Source organism: Epargyreus clarus, unplaced genomic scaffold (genome assembly GCF_041222505.1).
Source record: "Epargyreus clarus isolate Ecla_fem2 unplaced genomic scaffold, WU_Ecla_fem_2.2 ptg000004l, whole genome shotgun sequence".
NCBI classification, from domain to species: domain Eukaryota; kingdom Metazoa; phylum Arthropoda; class Insecta; order Lepidoptera; family Hesperiidae; genus Epargyreus; species Epargyreus clarus.
Genome location: NW_027332212.1, coordinates 2,250,002 through 2,265,823, shown reverse-complemented (window position 1 = coordinate 2,265,823; position 15,822 = coordinate 2,250,002). Strand labels below are relative to the sequence as shown.

Genomic DNA, 15,822 nt, shown 5'->3' with positions numbered 1-15,822 from the left:
TTAAAAAATAAACATAACATTGTAAAACATATGACTACGTTAAAAAACTACGTTAAAAATATGAAAATAATTGAGAGTGAAATAATAAATGTCACCAACCAATTTAAATCACAACGCATATTTATAAAAATACGACAGATTTCGTTACAAGAACACATTTACCTACTTTATAGGGACGCATTTTTCGTTAAATTTGAACAACGGTTATTGCGCAACTGTGTTAACACCACCACCACTGGAAACATTATTGACAGTAAAGAGGGAAACACACTTGTACACCGCACGAGGCGCGCGTTTACATCAATCGTTCTAAAAATTATGAACAACAGGATTCCAGAACGCCTACATAAATGGTGTCATTTGATTAGATCGTTAGGACATCACCACCATATTTCAGCCTTATAATAATAGTATTATTATCACATTTGCGAATTACTGTGTCAAGTATTTCAGTAATGTAGAGAAAGGCGATGGTATGAATTTTCTTTTGGAAGATTAGCGTGAGGCCGAGATAAAAAATCGGATAATCGCGAGAAATAAGGCAATTCTACCATCGCCTTTACTTTGTTTATTTGTTTACAGTGCGTGCTATGTTTGTCTGTTTATTTGTGTTTTTCGTGCTGCGTGCGTGCGTGTATTCTGTTGGGAGTGTCATTGTTAAGCATGTTATGTTACACATACGGGGAATTAAAACAAACAATTTATCATATCACAACATACATGGATATTAAGCGATTGTTAAACATGTGAGAATATTTTAATGTCTACATATATGTATGTATAAATTTAGTATAATATACTGTAGAAGTAAAACATTATTCTATTAATACTTATGTTATCGGTAGGTACGCAAACATGAAAACTATAAATTAATTCATAGAATTACTTACTTAACATATGCCGAGGATACAATAGTAAGTATGACAGAAAAATATACATTTTTTTATGTGCACTACAAAGCTACATTATAATTTGTCCTAGAGGCACGGCAGTAAATTAGTCAAGTTCGTGAGAGAGAAAACGCACTGGTAATGCCAAAGCCAATAATATTCATGTCATTATTATTGCCTAGTTGTATCATAATAAGTAAAGCATTAATTGTGAACAATATTTACGATACACCTAAATTAATTTAAATTTCTATAAGTCATATGAAATTTCCTTATTCGAGGAAACTATATCTCATTTAACATTAACAACTTTTAATTAAGTAATAAAGGTAAAATATTATTCTTCTAGCTGGCACGTAGCCACGACTATATTAGTAGTCTAGTTAGTATTATTGTACGAGTTAAACACAGCCTTAGACATACATATAATCTACGCGTCTACCACGTGTCTAATCCGACATTAATATTGATCTAACTCTAACACGTAAAAACCTAGCATACGTCCATGTTATTACCGACCTAATTTGCACTCTTATTATTTAAATATTCATGGAAACACATGTCGTTGCAAGATGCATGGCTCCGTCAGATGTATAAATTGCCTCAATAAGTGATGTATTGAGGATTGTGGTTTTAATACGTGTCTCGCTCAAAAATTATAGAGAAGGAAAGAGAGACAAGTACAAATGCCACGATTTTTGATTAAAACCATTATTGAAACAAGTCATACAAAAGTGTATGTGTATAGTAGGCGACACGTGGAGACAGTGACAATCGACACTTACTCATTAATTGCTGTTATTTACAAATGATACACCATTTTCTGGTATTGACTTGTATTTATCAGGTAAAATATTATTTTGTGGTCTATAAAATGATAAAAATATGTAAACACACGCATATACAAAATAACATAATAAAATAGCGCTTTCTAGGTTTTAAACAGTAATTTTAAATATGTATAACCAGACTCTTAAAATGTTATGCACTAAATTTGACAAAACATAAGAAAAAAATATTTTGACAATAAAAAAAATATATATGATAATTAATACTTAAATTAGAACATACATACAAATGCTATACATACATCAATGTTGTTGTATGATTCATCTTTATTATATTTGTGCATTATAGATTTAAACCATACAAAATGTACAAGTCAACTGTAGCTAGCTCATAAAAGTAACATTAGTAATTAAAATTCAAATTTAACGCATAATAATTTTTGACATCAACTGCAGAAACGTATTGTAGAGATTGAATTAACTTTCTGTTCGGAAAGAAAGAAAAATACTAGGGGTGTGCGAATAATTCGAACTTACGAATTATTCGTTCCGAATCGAATATTAATATTCGATTCGAAACTCGAATCGAATAATTCGAAAATTCGAATTATTCGAAAGTTCCCGAATAATTCGAAAAATTTCGAATAATTCGAAAATTTTCGAGTAATTCGAAAATTTTCGAATAATTCGAAAATTTTCGAATAATCCGAAAATTTTTGAATAATTCGAATTTTTTCAGGGTTTCTTATTTTCAATTTTCGAATAAAAATTTAACAGTCAATAATCAATATACATTTTATTTAAACCATATAGTTACACAAATAGAACAATTAATATAGTTTTTTTTTTTAAATAATGAAATAATAAAAATTATATTATAGCAAATAAAGTATTATGAAAAATTGAAATTTGGGGATGATCCTATTCTTGTAATGTTAATAAATAACTTATAAAAAAATGGATGGTAAAAATATTGATTGCCTTTTTTTACGGCACTTCAAAAAATTACCTGAAATTCATGCTTCTAGACTAGAATACCCCCTTAATTCGCGAATTATTCGAAAACTTTCGAATTATTCGAGATTTTTACGAATTATTCGAAATTTTTCGAATTATTCGAAATTTTTCGAATTATTCGAAGAATTTCGAATAATTCGAAAATTCGAATTATTCGATTCGAATTTCGAATCGAATATTGATATTCGATTCGATTCGATTCGAACGATATTCGCACACCCCTAAAAAATACAAAAAGTAAAAAAAGTTGAAATGAAAAAGAAAAACACTTTTTTTGTTATTTTTTTGTGTTGGTCCAATCAATATTATGATTAAATAAAAATGAACAACACCACTACAAGAACCTATTATACAGGGTGAATTTTTCAAACGGGCCTTCAGGGCCAAATCCGAAACTATAAGGTTTAGCGAAAAATGCTGAAAGGAGTTACGAGGCCGATTTTGATAAAAACTAAAACTGCATCATTAGTTTTTTAAAATATCTTTTTCCTTAGCCGGGAATCGAACGAGTTCATTTTGAAAAAAAATACACCTCTATATTATTCCACCATCTGATAGTGTTGCTTATGAGGATCAAATTCTGGGAAGTAACGTTATGTGACAAATTAAAGGAAATTTTAGACAAAGTGATAATTGACACAAAATTAACGGTATTCAGTGGTGCGCCTGGAAGCAATTAATCCTTTTATTGCCCGTTCCCATCCCTTTGTGGTTGTCCCAAAGACGGTTCTTTCGGGTTCGGTGGGTTCTTTAGATATCATTGCCCTCGGAGGCGTGGTATATTGGCGCTAGGGCCAGCCAGACCCGCAGAAATGGTCGCACGCTGATTAGTTGGCAACACTGCTCGCCCCTGGCCCGAGAGGCTATCCTGCCAACCGAAGAAAAGTCCCGTTGCTCGGCTCTTGATGGAGTAAGAGAACAGAGTGGAGCCAGGTAGTCCTGCATGGGGGGATCTTCCGTCGCTCGTGCCAGTGTCCCACATCACGTATGTGAGGGCGATGTTACTGATGTTGTCATATGTACTTGTCCCGTGAGGTACAAGCACTATTGTATTAGCTATGACAACATGCTGATCACATTTTTTATATATAATATAGGAGTAGCAGACGAGCATGCAGTACACCCATGGACATCTGTAATCAATCCCAGATAGGATTACATATTCCTACCTGAGGTCGGCCACAGATGCGCCGCTACCCCTGAGGACTACGCTGGAACGCCTCGGAAAAGTCTGTCTCCCTTACCACACCCTTCAAACCGGAACACAGCAGCGCCTAACACTGCTGTTATTAGGCAGAAATAGGTGTGGCGGTGGTGCCGCCGGAGTCGAACCACAGAGGGTTCTACCACCTTCAACATGACATATGACAACGACATATGACACATGACATATGACAACGCTATGACAGCATATGGCAACGGAATAAGGAGCAGGAGGGGAAGCACGTCGGATCGTATTTATTACTTTGACTAACTTTAATCTGATATTATGAATAATATCCGTATAATGTTATTATTTTTATCACATTGTCTATACAAATTAGTCATTATGTATACCTAATAGCCATTTAATCAATATGACTGTAACATTTATTTATAATTTGTTTTCATAAATTTTATGAATCAAAAAGCATACCGAATGTTGGAGCGAATCCATCAAAGCATGTAACATGTATGGCAAAAAATCCGTTCCGATATGAAGGTCGGGGAAATCGTAAAATTAATTTTGTTAATTTAATTATAAATCGCGTGATGGTTTTGCTGGGATGTTTAAAATTACATTCGATACGACCATCTCAGTTGGCAGGCTCGGAAACGCTTCTGTGATAGGCTTCGGGTAGAACTCCTGTAACCTCGGTTCTATTTAGAGACTGTTACAGATGGCTGGCACAGACTGGCACAAAATCCTCGGACACATGCCAGTAAAATAATAAGTGGCTTTAATAAAATGGAAATAAAATTTGCACACGAATCTGTAATTGAAAAAGAAGTTAATATATTTTTTTAAATTTAACTATGATTTAATATTTCAAAATTATTGTATTCAATGAGCTTCTGGGGTTGCAGGCGGCAAGAGTAGAGGGTTCAACCGCCTAACCAGCAACCCTGGGCGGGACGACGGTATGTGTAGCTGCATTGTTTTTTATATATAATATGGGAATAGCAGAGGAGCATGCAGCCGACCTGATGGTCCCTTCATATCAGAACACAGCAGCGCTTAACACTGCTGTTATGAGGCAGAAATAGGTTTGGCGGTAGTGGTGCCGGAGTCGAACCACAAAGTGTTCTACCACCTTCACTAAGATCACTAAGCACCTGATCACCTGATTACTAAGAGCCTGAATGAAGGTGTATGCCTGACGGGGACATCACGCTCAGATGATTTCTTTGGTGTTCCGAAAGAGATCCCGGAGCCCTCTACGCTGGCGGTGAGGGCGGCTCCGACGCGAGTGGGTAAATCCAACCCGGTGATATTCCACAGGCTCCGGGTGCATTTTAACCCAGTCGCCAAAACAAGGATAACCAAATAAATCATTAGCTAAGTGTGAGTCGAATTCGCACTAGGATGGTTCCGTACCACCAAGTTTTTATTATTAATACTATAAAAACAGTAAATTTTACACCTTATCTACCTTACTGCTACTACCTTCTACTCTAATTTATTTTCAAGGTTTTATTGTTATTTTTTGTAATTTAACTTATAAGATTCCAGACACACCGGGACAGGTGAAAGTAAATAAAAGCTTGTAAAAAGTGTATGATTTTCTTTTATATTTCTAAAAAAATATCTGTTTACGCCTGCTAATAATCCATAGCAGCATCTTCCCTACCACTAAACTAATTAGCGCCTTCAAAAAAATATGTTAGCTTTTAATTAAATCTTGTTCTTTTCACTTTTACTTGTTGTCTCGTAGCATTCACGTTAATAATTAAATTCATCCTTGAAAATCAAATTTTTAAATTTTTTGACCTCTGGAGCCTTAACATTGGTCAACTTCGGCCTGGATTTGCATCAGCGGTTAAAGGATCAGCGATAGGTATATATACACCTAAGGAATATACATTATACACATATTAGAAGAAATATTCGCCACGTGTGTGGAGCTCATATGTGGAGGTTATTGTTCTGGACAAAGGATATGGGTTGATTTTTTGATAAAAAGAGTCTTGTTTGTTCTTTATAGGGGAAACTTGTGCAGGGGCACATTACTATAATTGCTGGGTTGGAAGAATTGAAATCCCTTGTTTGTTCTTGTTCCTTTTATTCCTGTTGTTCCATAGGTCTATTGCCAGTACTGAATGAAAATTTGAAAATCTGGCCTATTTATATCCCCGACTCAAGTACCACAACTAGAAGCAGGTTTAGGCAGGAATATAGGCCTTTTGGCCAATTACAACTATTTCCCGTTATTCTATGTCTAAACCTGTACGGACCTGTACGAACCTGTTCAAACTGTGGCCTTGAATTGATGATTCACAATAATAATAATAATAATCTATTTAGTTTGTTTAGGAATTTACATATTTCTATTTAAACTTCTATTAAAACCTAAACTATTGCAAAACCTATTATAAATGACACCTATACCTATGCCCTATAAACTATTACGAAATATTTATTTTAATACATTTACAAAACTTAAACTATTATCTATTTTCCCTATTCTATTAAATCCTATTATATACTATTAACAATAAAACATAAGTAAAACACTATTCAAACATAATAAAAACATCAATAAATTACATTAAAAACTATCAGCTGTTTACGTAACTACGTCTTACTGCTATGATCAGCTGATCGAGTTGGAGTCAGCTGTTTAGCGTCGGCCATTGAACTATACAATATTAATCAGCTGATCGTGTGTTACGAATAATGAAGTCTTTATTTATTACAACTTATGAACTATTATTAACTATAAATTAAGTAAACAATTTCAAACTTATAATTACGTCGAATCTTGAGTCAGCTGTTCGCGTCGTCCCGCACATTTCTCCCGCCGTGCAGCTGTGTTGCATCTTCTGTCGGTGCTGGGGCGACGTCTTCTATAGGCAGCACTACCAGCTTCCTCACTGGCCGGCGTAGGACTCCTCCCTTGGTTGCCACGTCGACTGTTCTTACTATGTTGTCTGGACCCGGAAATGTTGCGATGACCCGACCTCGAACCCATATGTTCCTAGGTAGGTTACTATCCAATATTTGTACTAAGTCGCCGATCTTCACTGTTGCCCCTCTTCCGTGGGGCTCCCGCCGGTGTTGAAGCTCAGGAAGGTACTCTCGAAGCCATCTTGTCCAGAATATGTCGGTTAATCTCTGCGCGGCACGCCAGCTGTTTTTGCATATGGTGTCGCGGTCGTTGAACTCTCCCGGGGTCGATACTCTTCCGTTCCCGCCGAGTAGGAAATGGTTCGGTGTAAGCGCTTCTGGGTCCTCGGCGCTCACTGACACGTGGGTGAGAGGTCGGCTGTTCACTGTATATTCCACCTCTGCCAGGAGCGTCGTGAGGACTTCTTCTGCTGGATGTCGTTCGTGAAGCGTTGCTTGCAGTGCAGTTTTCACGGAGCGCACGAGCCTTTCCCACGCGCCTCCCATGAAGGGCGCGCCAGGTGGGATGAATCGCCACGAGATGATCTTCTTAGCAGCCTCCTCCGCTGTAGCTGCGTCGATCGCCTGCCGTAGTTCCTTGTCAGCGCCCCTCAGGTTGGTGCCGTTGTCCGACCATATTTGCGCCGGACGTCCACGGCGCGCCATCATCCGCCGGAGCGCCATCACCGCAGAGTCGGTGGTGAGCGATGCTGTAACTTCTAGATGAATAGCATGTGTGGTTAGACAGGTGAAGATAGCTACATACCTCTTCTGATTGGTACGCCCGACTGTTACTGTAAGCGGCCCGAAGTAGTCGACTCCTGTGTATGTGAAAGGTCGCTTGTGATGTGCCAAGCGACACGATGGTAGGTCTCCGGTTCTCGGGTACGGCGGTGCTTGAGTTTTCATGCGGCATCTGAGACATTGTCGTATAATAGTTCGCGTCACCGGACGTAACCGTAGAACCCAATACCTTTGTCGACACTAGTTTACCGTGGCCTCGACTCCGCTGTGGTGCATCTGTCTATGGATGCTGTGTATCCATAGTTTGACTGTAGGATGGTCACCGTCCAACACCATGGGGTTCTTGACCTCATCTGTGACGGCTTCTATTGCTTCGATGCGGCTTCGGAGTCTCAGGGCACCATTTTCATACTTGACACTTAATCGATGTAATCGGCTATCTCTGTCTATAGGCTTCTGACGTTTCATGTTATCTATATCAACCTGAAATGAACTTTCTTGCGATGAACGCATTAATAACTCTTCTGCTTCTCGGAGGAGTTCTGCGGGCACGGAGATATAACACTTGGCTTGTTCTATTTTTCTATGCTTTACCTGTGGAGCCACCGGTGTCTTCTTTTGACGTCGCCAGTCGGGGTCCGCTTGAGCGTTTCGTCTAGTCCTCTTGTAATTGACCCGCTGTTTAGACGTCCTGCAAAGCTGTATAAACTGTAAAACCCTTGCTGTAGTGAAACGTAATCTATCCCAATTTGAAAATCTAGACATCTCCGGTAGACCTTCAGCCAGCTTCAGACCTCGTTCTGTTACTATGTTGTGTGTTCTTTCTTCACCTGTAGGTTCTGATGGATACGACGCAGAATTCTCTATTGGCCAGGTGCTCGAATCCTCGTGTAGGAAGTCCGGTCCCCTATACCACCTGTGGTTCTTATTGAACCCTATTGGGACATTTCTTGTGGCATCGTCCGCCACGTTGGACTTCGTTGGCACCCAGCGCCACTCACTTACCTTTGTACCTTCTTCTATAGCCGCTATGCGATGTGCCACATACGACTTGTAAGAGCGCGAACCAGCCTTGATCCATGAGAGTACTGTGCGGCTGTCCGTCCAGAACGTTCTTGAGTCCGGCTTTCGTTGATGTTCTTTAACGACGGCGTCGGCGAGGCGAGTTCCCATCACTGCAGCTTGTAACTCTAACCTAGGTATAGATGTTAACTTTAAAGGTGCCACCTTGGCCTTGGACATAATTAGTGATACGCTGACGTCGCCGTTGGGTGCCGTTGCTCTCCAATATAATACCGCTGCGTAGGCTGACTCGCTGGCGTCGGTGAACACGTGGAGCTGAAGGGATGTAGCGTCGCTGTACTGTAGGTATCTTCTTGGTATTGCTATATTTGAGAGGCTTCTCAAATGTACCATCCAGTCGCGCCACTGTTCCGCTATGTGATCTTCTATTTTCTCGTCCCACGATGTCCCACGCCGCCAGAGTTCTTATGTTCAGAGTTTTTATGTCCGACTTAGCTAAGGTTATTTTTAGGTCCATTAAAATAGATTTACTTGCTATGGGCGGAGTATCGTTTAATACAGATGTAAAGTTGACAATTTGCGAGAATTACTTTTTAGAGTCAAATCCGAGTGATTACTAAAAAAAAGAGATATAGAAAATCATATTTAACGTTGAAACGAAGTTGTAATCAACAAACAATAAGGATTTACTATTTAATCAGTTATCTATTTTCATTAAAAAATCAATCCTAAAAATGGCGGTAACTTATTTGCCAAACTATTACTTTCTCATACTAAGCCATATGTCATAGTCATAACATCGAATAATTAGTTGATTAACCAACAAATTCTTCAATGGTATGACTTATGTCTGTTTCTAAAGAATTATACATAAATCATTTGTTATGTATAATCCTTAAGGATTAGTATGCAATGTATGGAAAAATACGTATTTTCTTCAAAATTTTCCTTTTCCTTTAATTTGTCACATAACATTACTTCCCAGAATTTGATCCTTATAAGCGACACTATCAGATAGTGGAATAATACAGAGGTGTCATTTTTTTCAAAATGAACTCGTTTGATTCCCGGCTAAGGAAAAAAATATTTTAAAAATCTAATGATGCAGTTTTAGTTTTTATCAAAATCGGCCTCGTAACTCCTTTCAGCATTTTTCGCTAATCCTTATAGTTTCGGATTTGGCCCTGAAGGCCCGTTTTAAAAATTCACCCTGTATATCTTAGTGTATAGAAAAAAGTATTTAATAGGAATCTATTTTTGTTGGGATACCTAAAATGTTTGCGATTTTGAAAAACCTCATTCTTGGCAGCCAGTGATATAACATATTCATCTATAGACTCACTGAGTAATTACAATTAAAAAGTTTTCAGTCATGAAATATTGTATGTGATGCTTTCTCAGATATTTGAGAAACTCTCAAAGTTTCAGCTTTCTGAAATTCTGAGATGTAATAACTTTGTCTATTGATTTGCACTAGTTTTATTATTAATCGGCGAATTCGGTTTTCTTAACATGGCAGGACTAGTAAGTATGCCCATACAAAAATGTGAGCTATCCTTCAAATAGGACTAGAATGAATTCAACATCCTTATCCTTACTAATATTATAAATCCGAAAGTAACTCTGTATGTCTGTCTGTCTGTTTGTCTCTTCTTCACACATAAACCACTGAACCGCTTTTAATGAAATTTTGTACAAAGATAGTCTAAAACCCGAGAAAGGACATAGGATGGTTTTTATCCCGGAAATCCAAGTTCCCCGGTTCCCACGGGAACTAGGGATGGCGATATAAGATCAATTAATCGGAGAATCGCTCTTTTGGACCAAAAAGCCGATTATTTTAATTGATATTAGTAAGGATTGAATCGTAAACTATGCATTTGATCAAGTGATGATCTTTAGCAAAGTTGTTGTCCATGAGTCCACAAAGGTTTCAGAGTTGGTACGACCAATTTTCGTCAGATGGCGCCACTGTCATTCTAATGAAGGTACGAATTTTCAGTTTTATGTATGTTAAATTTTAGTATGTCATATTACTTTCTTTTAAACGCGGACGAAGCCGCGGGCAAAATCTAGTTATTCAATAAAGCAAATCCATTTAAACAAAAGTTTTATTATGATGATCATATTTATAACCTCATTACGTATAAAATAAGATTACAATGCTCATTCATTATTGGCACTTCCATTAAACACTAATGGGTCAATTAAAAACCCATAGTAAAACAACCATGTCATTAGTTCCATATTAATTTATTGGCAGCTATAACATTTTTTATAGTCGTGACCAATTAGTAAAAAGTACTCAAAGAATATTGACGGAATAGGAAAAGAGGTCTTATAATAAATTTTCCAGAAAAATGTTGCAATAAAACATTTGTCAAAGTTTACAGTTATAAACTATTATTTTTTTCCAGGTACAATTTTTGTATAATTTTAGTAAATAAAATTAATTGTTGACATTTTTACTTATTACTGTGATAAATTAAATCTAGTATGCCAGCTCATTTTTTTCATTTTGTAGTCATTTTAAAATAGACATTTTGGCAACCCAATATCCATCAGTCAGTGAGTCAATTATACTTATAATAAGATAATTTATGAATAAAAATATTTACAAAATCAACTTCATTTTAATTATTATATATGTAAATGTCACAGCACTCCATTTTAATGAACGGTTTAATTAATAGCCTAGCCACTTTATTGAATGGCATTGTTCACCTCACTTCCTGAGTGATGTTTATTTATTTATTTATTTATTTACATACCAACAGCAACACACACAATACATTATATAGTACTTAGAAGTACACTATAGTAGTATTAATAATAATAAGGTTCGTATGAGTGCCAATTATAGGCATGAAAAACGTTTATATATTAGTCTGTATTTTTAATTTGTATGGAACAAATCGAACCATACGCAACCATTATAATGCTGACTGAGCATGGTAATAATGAAACAACCGCGACTGTTTCCCACTAGTTTCGATCTGTGCCATTTAACTATGATATAAGTACTACTGATATAAGCAGTGGGGCAGTAATGGGTTGCTGATGATGATGATAAGTGCTACTTATGTGCTAAAATTTTATTTTTTAAAGAAGATAATGTATCAAAGTAAATGTCGAATTCCTTATCTATATTGCATAGTCGGTATAGTATTCGGCGCAAATTCGAGGAAGAGGGGAGTGTTTGAGGATGTTTGTTCTACACGCAGGAATGTGGAAAAGTTTACTAATGTGATGGCGTGGGTACCGAGATGGGACGTTCAGTTTAACTTCGTTCAGTAGACAGCTGAAAACTATGACTCCACTCAGAAGTTTTTTGAGAAATAATATGTCTGCAAGTGCACGACGTTTGTGTAGAGATGTCATTTTAAAGTGTTCTAGACGAATATCATAAGTTGCTCTGTGTGAAATATCAGCTGCATGGAACGCCAGGTGTCTTGTGAAAGAACGTTGGATGCTTTCTAAGCGCTGTGAATGTATACAGTATTGGGGATTCCAGACTACAGACGAATACTCAAGTTGACTCCTTACCAGAGCTTTGTAAAAGATTATTTTTGTTTTTGGAGACAAAAACCCTTTGGTGTTTCTTTTAATAAAACCCAGCATACGGCCTGATTTTTTAATAACAGTATAAATATGAGATGTAAATTTGAGAAGTGTATCTAGTGTTATGCCAAGATCTCGGATTTCATTCACCTCAGACAAATTTTCACTACTTAGGAGATATGAAGACTTAATAGGGTTGTGTTTTCTAGTGTATTTTATATGGAAACATTTTTTTAATATTCATACCATTCTCTTCACACCACTTATTAATTCTGTCAAGATCATCTTGCACAAGCTGGACATCTTTTACGGTTTCCACTTGTCGGTAGATCTTTAAATCATCAGCAAAAATAGAGAATTTGCAATTTTTGATGGCTAATGTAATGTCATTTATAAAGACAGAGAACAAGATCGGGCCCAAGTGAGATCCCTGTGGAACTCCAGACTCAGCGCAATACTCGCGTGATTTATATCCGTTAATTGCCACTACGAGAAGTATTTTTGAAAGGTATGAGTTGAACCAGTCCAACAGGGAATTTTGTACGCCAAATTTGCCTAACTTGTTTATTAAGAGATGATGATTCACTTTATCGAAAGCACTGGAAAAGTCTGTGTAGATGGCGTCAACTTGTTGGCCTTTGTCAATTTGCTTCGTTAGATAGGTGACGAGAGACACTAGATTGGTTTGAGTAGAGCGTCCACTTCTGAAACCATGCTGGTGTTCGGATAAAGCCCGATCTACGTGTCGCGTGACGATCGGACAAACTAGCGACTCAAATAGTTTTGAAAGACATGACAAAATTGAAATTGGTCGATAATTTTTTGTGTCGTGGATATCACCACGTTTAAAATTTGGAACAATTTTTGCTCTTTTCCATTCGTCAGGAAATACACCGTCCTTTAGGGATCTATTAAAAATTATAGAGAGTGTTAGGGCGAGAGCAGGCCCACATCGCTTTATAAATACTGGAGGAATTTCATCAGGACCGGCTCCTTTGTAAATATTGAGCTTTTTGATGGCCCGTTGAACATCACTTTCGCTTATTACAATGCAGCATAAGTCGTTCGTAAGTTCCGTATAGCTTGATTTCATTAAATCTGATGACGTCTTGCCAAATACCGACCAAATGTTACAGGCAAACAGTTCAGCGATGTCAGGAGCTGATTTTGCCACGCGATCGTCTAAATGCATTTCTGATGGAATTGTTGAGTCACCGTTTCGTCTATCCTTCATAAAACGCCAAAATATTTTAGGATTTTTTGCTATGTTAGATTCGATCATTGTCTTGTAACTTTTTAGATACATATTTTGTAATTTGTAACTACGTTTACGAAGAATTGCGTATTCAAAATTATCGCGTGGTTTTTTATATTTACGATACTTTTTTCTCAATCTATTCTTTTCGGCAAGCAATCTAATAAGAGACCTGGTAAACCACGATGGGAATTTTGTATTTCTAGGCTTGGATGTTGGAGTATACAACTCTATTACTTTAATAAGATGCTTGTACAAAATAGTGGTCATTTCGTTAACATTTGGAGATTTATCGAATTCAAGATTCCAGTTCACGTTGTTTAATTCTTGTATAATTTTAGTGTAGTCAGCTCTGAAATAATAATACCTAGGATATATACAGGGTTTCATGAATGTAGGTTTATGATCAGATAAGGAGATAAGGAGAGGAGGATGATGTGGGTCAAGTCTGATTAATGTTTTAGGCGATTGAGTAACATGCACTGTATTAGAATCTAGATAATAATTTGCCATTTGTATTTAATACACCATTCATTTGTTTTAAGTTATTAATAGATAAGAAATCGACAAAAGTATGCCCCAATTTACAGTTATATTTACTCGGGACATAAGAGTCATCATCTAAGCGCCGCGACCAACTAATAAAACTTAAATTAAAATCACCGATGATTATTGTTTGATCTGATTTTTCAATAACTTCATTTGTGCTGATTAAGAACTGTTTGAGAGAATCCAAATTGACAGATGGGGTTAGGTACACAACACATATTGATATAATCTGTACAGTATTGTTATTTCTTAATTCTATTGTCACCCACAGATCTTCTTCTCCCGATTCGTATTTAAGAAGGCGACATGACTGATTTTTATTCGAAACAGCAATCATAACCCCCCCCTCCGTCTTTTTTGGATTCCCTGTGACATTTTCTATCTTTACGTAAAACGACATAGCGCTTATCAATAAATTCACTATTTTCTATACAAGAGTTTAGCCATGTTTCTGTAAGTGCTTTAATATCATATTCGTTAAGCATGATATTTTTTAAAACATATTCAGTTTTAGTCCTCATTCCACGGACGTTTTGATAAAATATAGTTACAGCCATAATGAAATACTAAAACACCAAAAACTTAAAAGAGAAAAAAATAATAAAAATATACAGCAAATAACAATTACAACTAAGTTAAAAATTTTAGGCTCGCTATGTCTTCTACAAAAATAGCGGAGCTTTGTTCGTTTTTTCTTAGAAATATTCTTCCATCCCTCACCCACACGACATTGTAGCCTATGTCTTTAGCTTTCATTCGCGTAGCGGCATGAAGACTTTAGTTGGTGGGCGTGAGATGTTCCGCAACAAATACAGGTACTTGTCGTCCGCCTATTCCGAGATGTCCAGAGTTGAGTTTGTTGTCGCAGTGCCTTCTGTTGTACTTAAACACAGCGGCAAGTAGTTCATCCCGACGGCGTTGGCTTCTTAGCTTAACAATTATAGAGCGGGGACGATTGTTTTCCTTGTTTAGCTTACCGACACGAGTTATGTGTAAAATATCATTGTCGACAATCGGATTCTCTACCACATTGCCAAGTTGCTCTAAGGTATTTGTCAGATTTTTAACCGACTTCGAAAAAGGAGGAGGTTACTCAATTCGACCGTATATATTTTTTCAGATCTATGTTCTGGTATGCCGTTTATCTCTAAGTTGCTCGAACGCATATGTTGCTCTACCTGGCCTAATCTGTCATTTAACATCTTCACTTGTGTAGTCAGATTGTCATTTTTTGTTTCAAGATCACTTATAAGTGCATTTTTTTCATTCACGGATTTTATGAGGTTGTCGTACTGTTTGCTTAGAAATGACAGAGACTCCTGGAAGTCAGATATATGACTAGTCAAACTCACCAGTTGCTGTGAGACAAGTTGTGTGATAATATCAGTAATATCTTGCCTTATTATTTTACGAAGACTGTCCTCAGTAACGTAGGAATAGGTAATATCGGATTTTGACTGTTGTTTTTTGAGGCGTAGAGTCACATTGCTTTGTTCATCTGAGCTATGATGACGGTCTTCTTCAACTTCGACTGTAGGTAAATTTACTCTTACTGGGGTATTTGAGTTGTCAGTCTTCGGCTGTTTGATACAGCATTCTTGACATCTCCAAGAGATACTTCGGTCCTGATTCATTAGGTGGTAGCGCTTTGTACAAATGTTAGCACAAAGTAGGTTGTATCCATTATTGCACTGAGAACATATCATGTACTCTTTTTTGGGTAAATTGTTACGACACCCAGAGCATTTTTTTACAATGGAAGCCATATTACTATTAACAAATTAAGTATATTATCGTTTAAATTGAATATTTTTAATATTTTTTCTTGAGCTTTAATTTTTTCGTGAACACTAGCTGGCTAGATGATTGACTTGGGTCAATGATATTTTATTGAATACTTAAGCATTA

At 36.7% G+C, this 15,822-nt stretch overlaps 1 protein-coding gene across 3 annotated transcripts in view; it reads right to left on the bottom strand.

Annotated features, from left to right (window-relative positions):
- Positions 1-15,822, bottom strand: part of C1GalTA (Glycoprotein-N-acetylgalactosamine 3-beta-galactosyltransferase 1) — a 29,829-nt gene that overhangs the window by 12,614 nt on the left and 1,393 nt on the right. The window contains exon 1 of one of the 3 annotated variants that reach the window (XM_073092876.1): positions 167-325. The exons of 1 other annotated variant lie outside the window; for it this stretch is intronic. In XM_073092876.1, coding sequence (XP_072948977.1) covers positions 167-181 — 15 coding nt within the window. In that variant the 5' untranslated portion in view covers positions 182-325. Of the gene's footprint in view, positions 1-162; positions 326-15,822 lie in introns of those variants that run through there. One more of the 3 variants, XM_073092879.1, reaches the window with a different exon arrangement.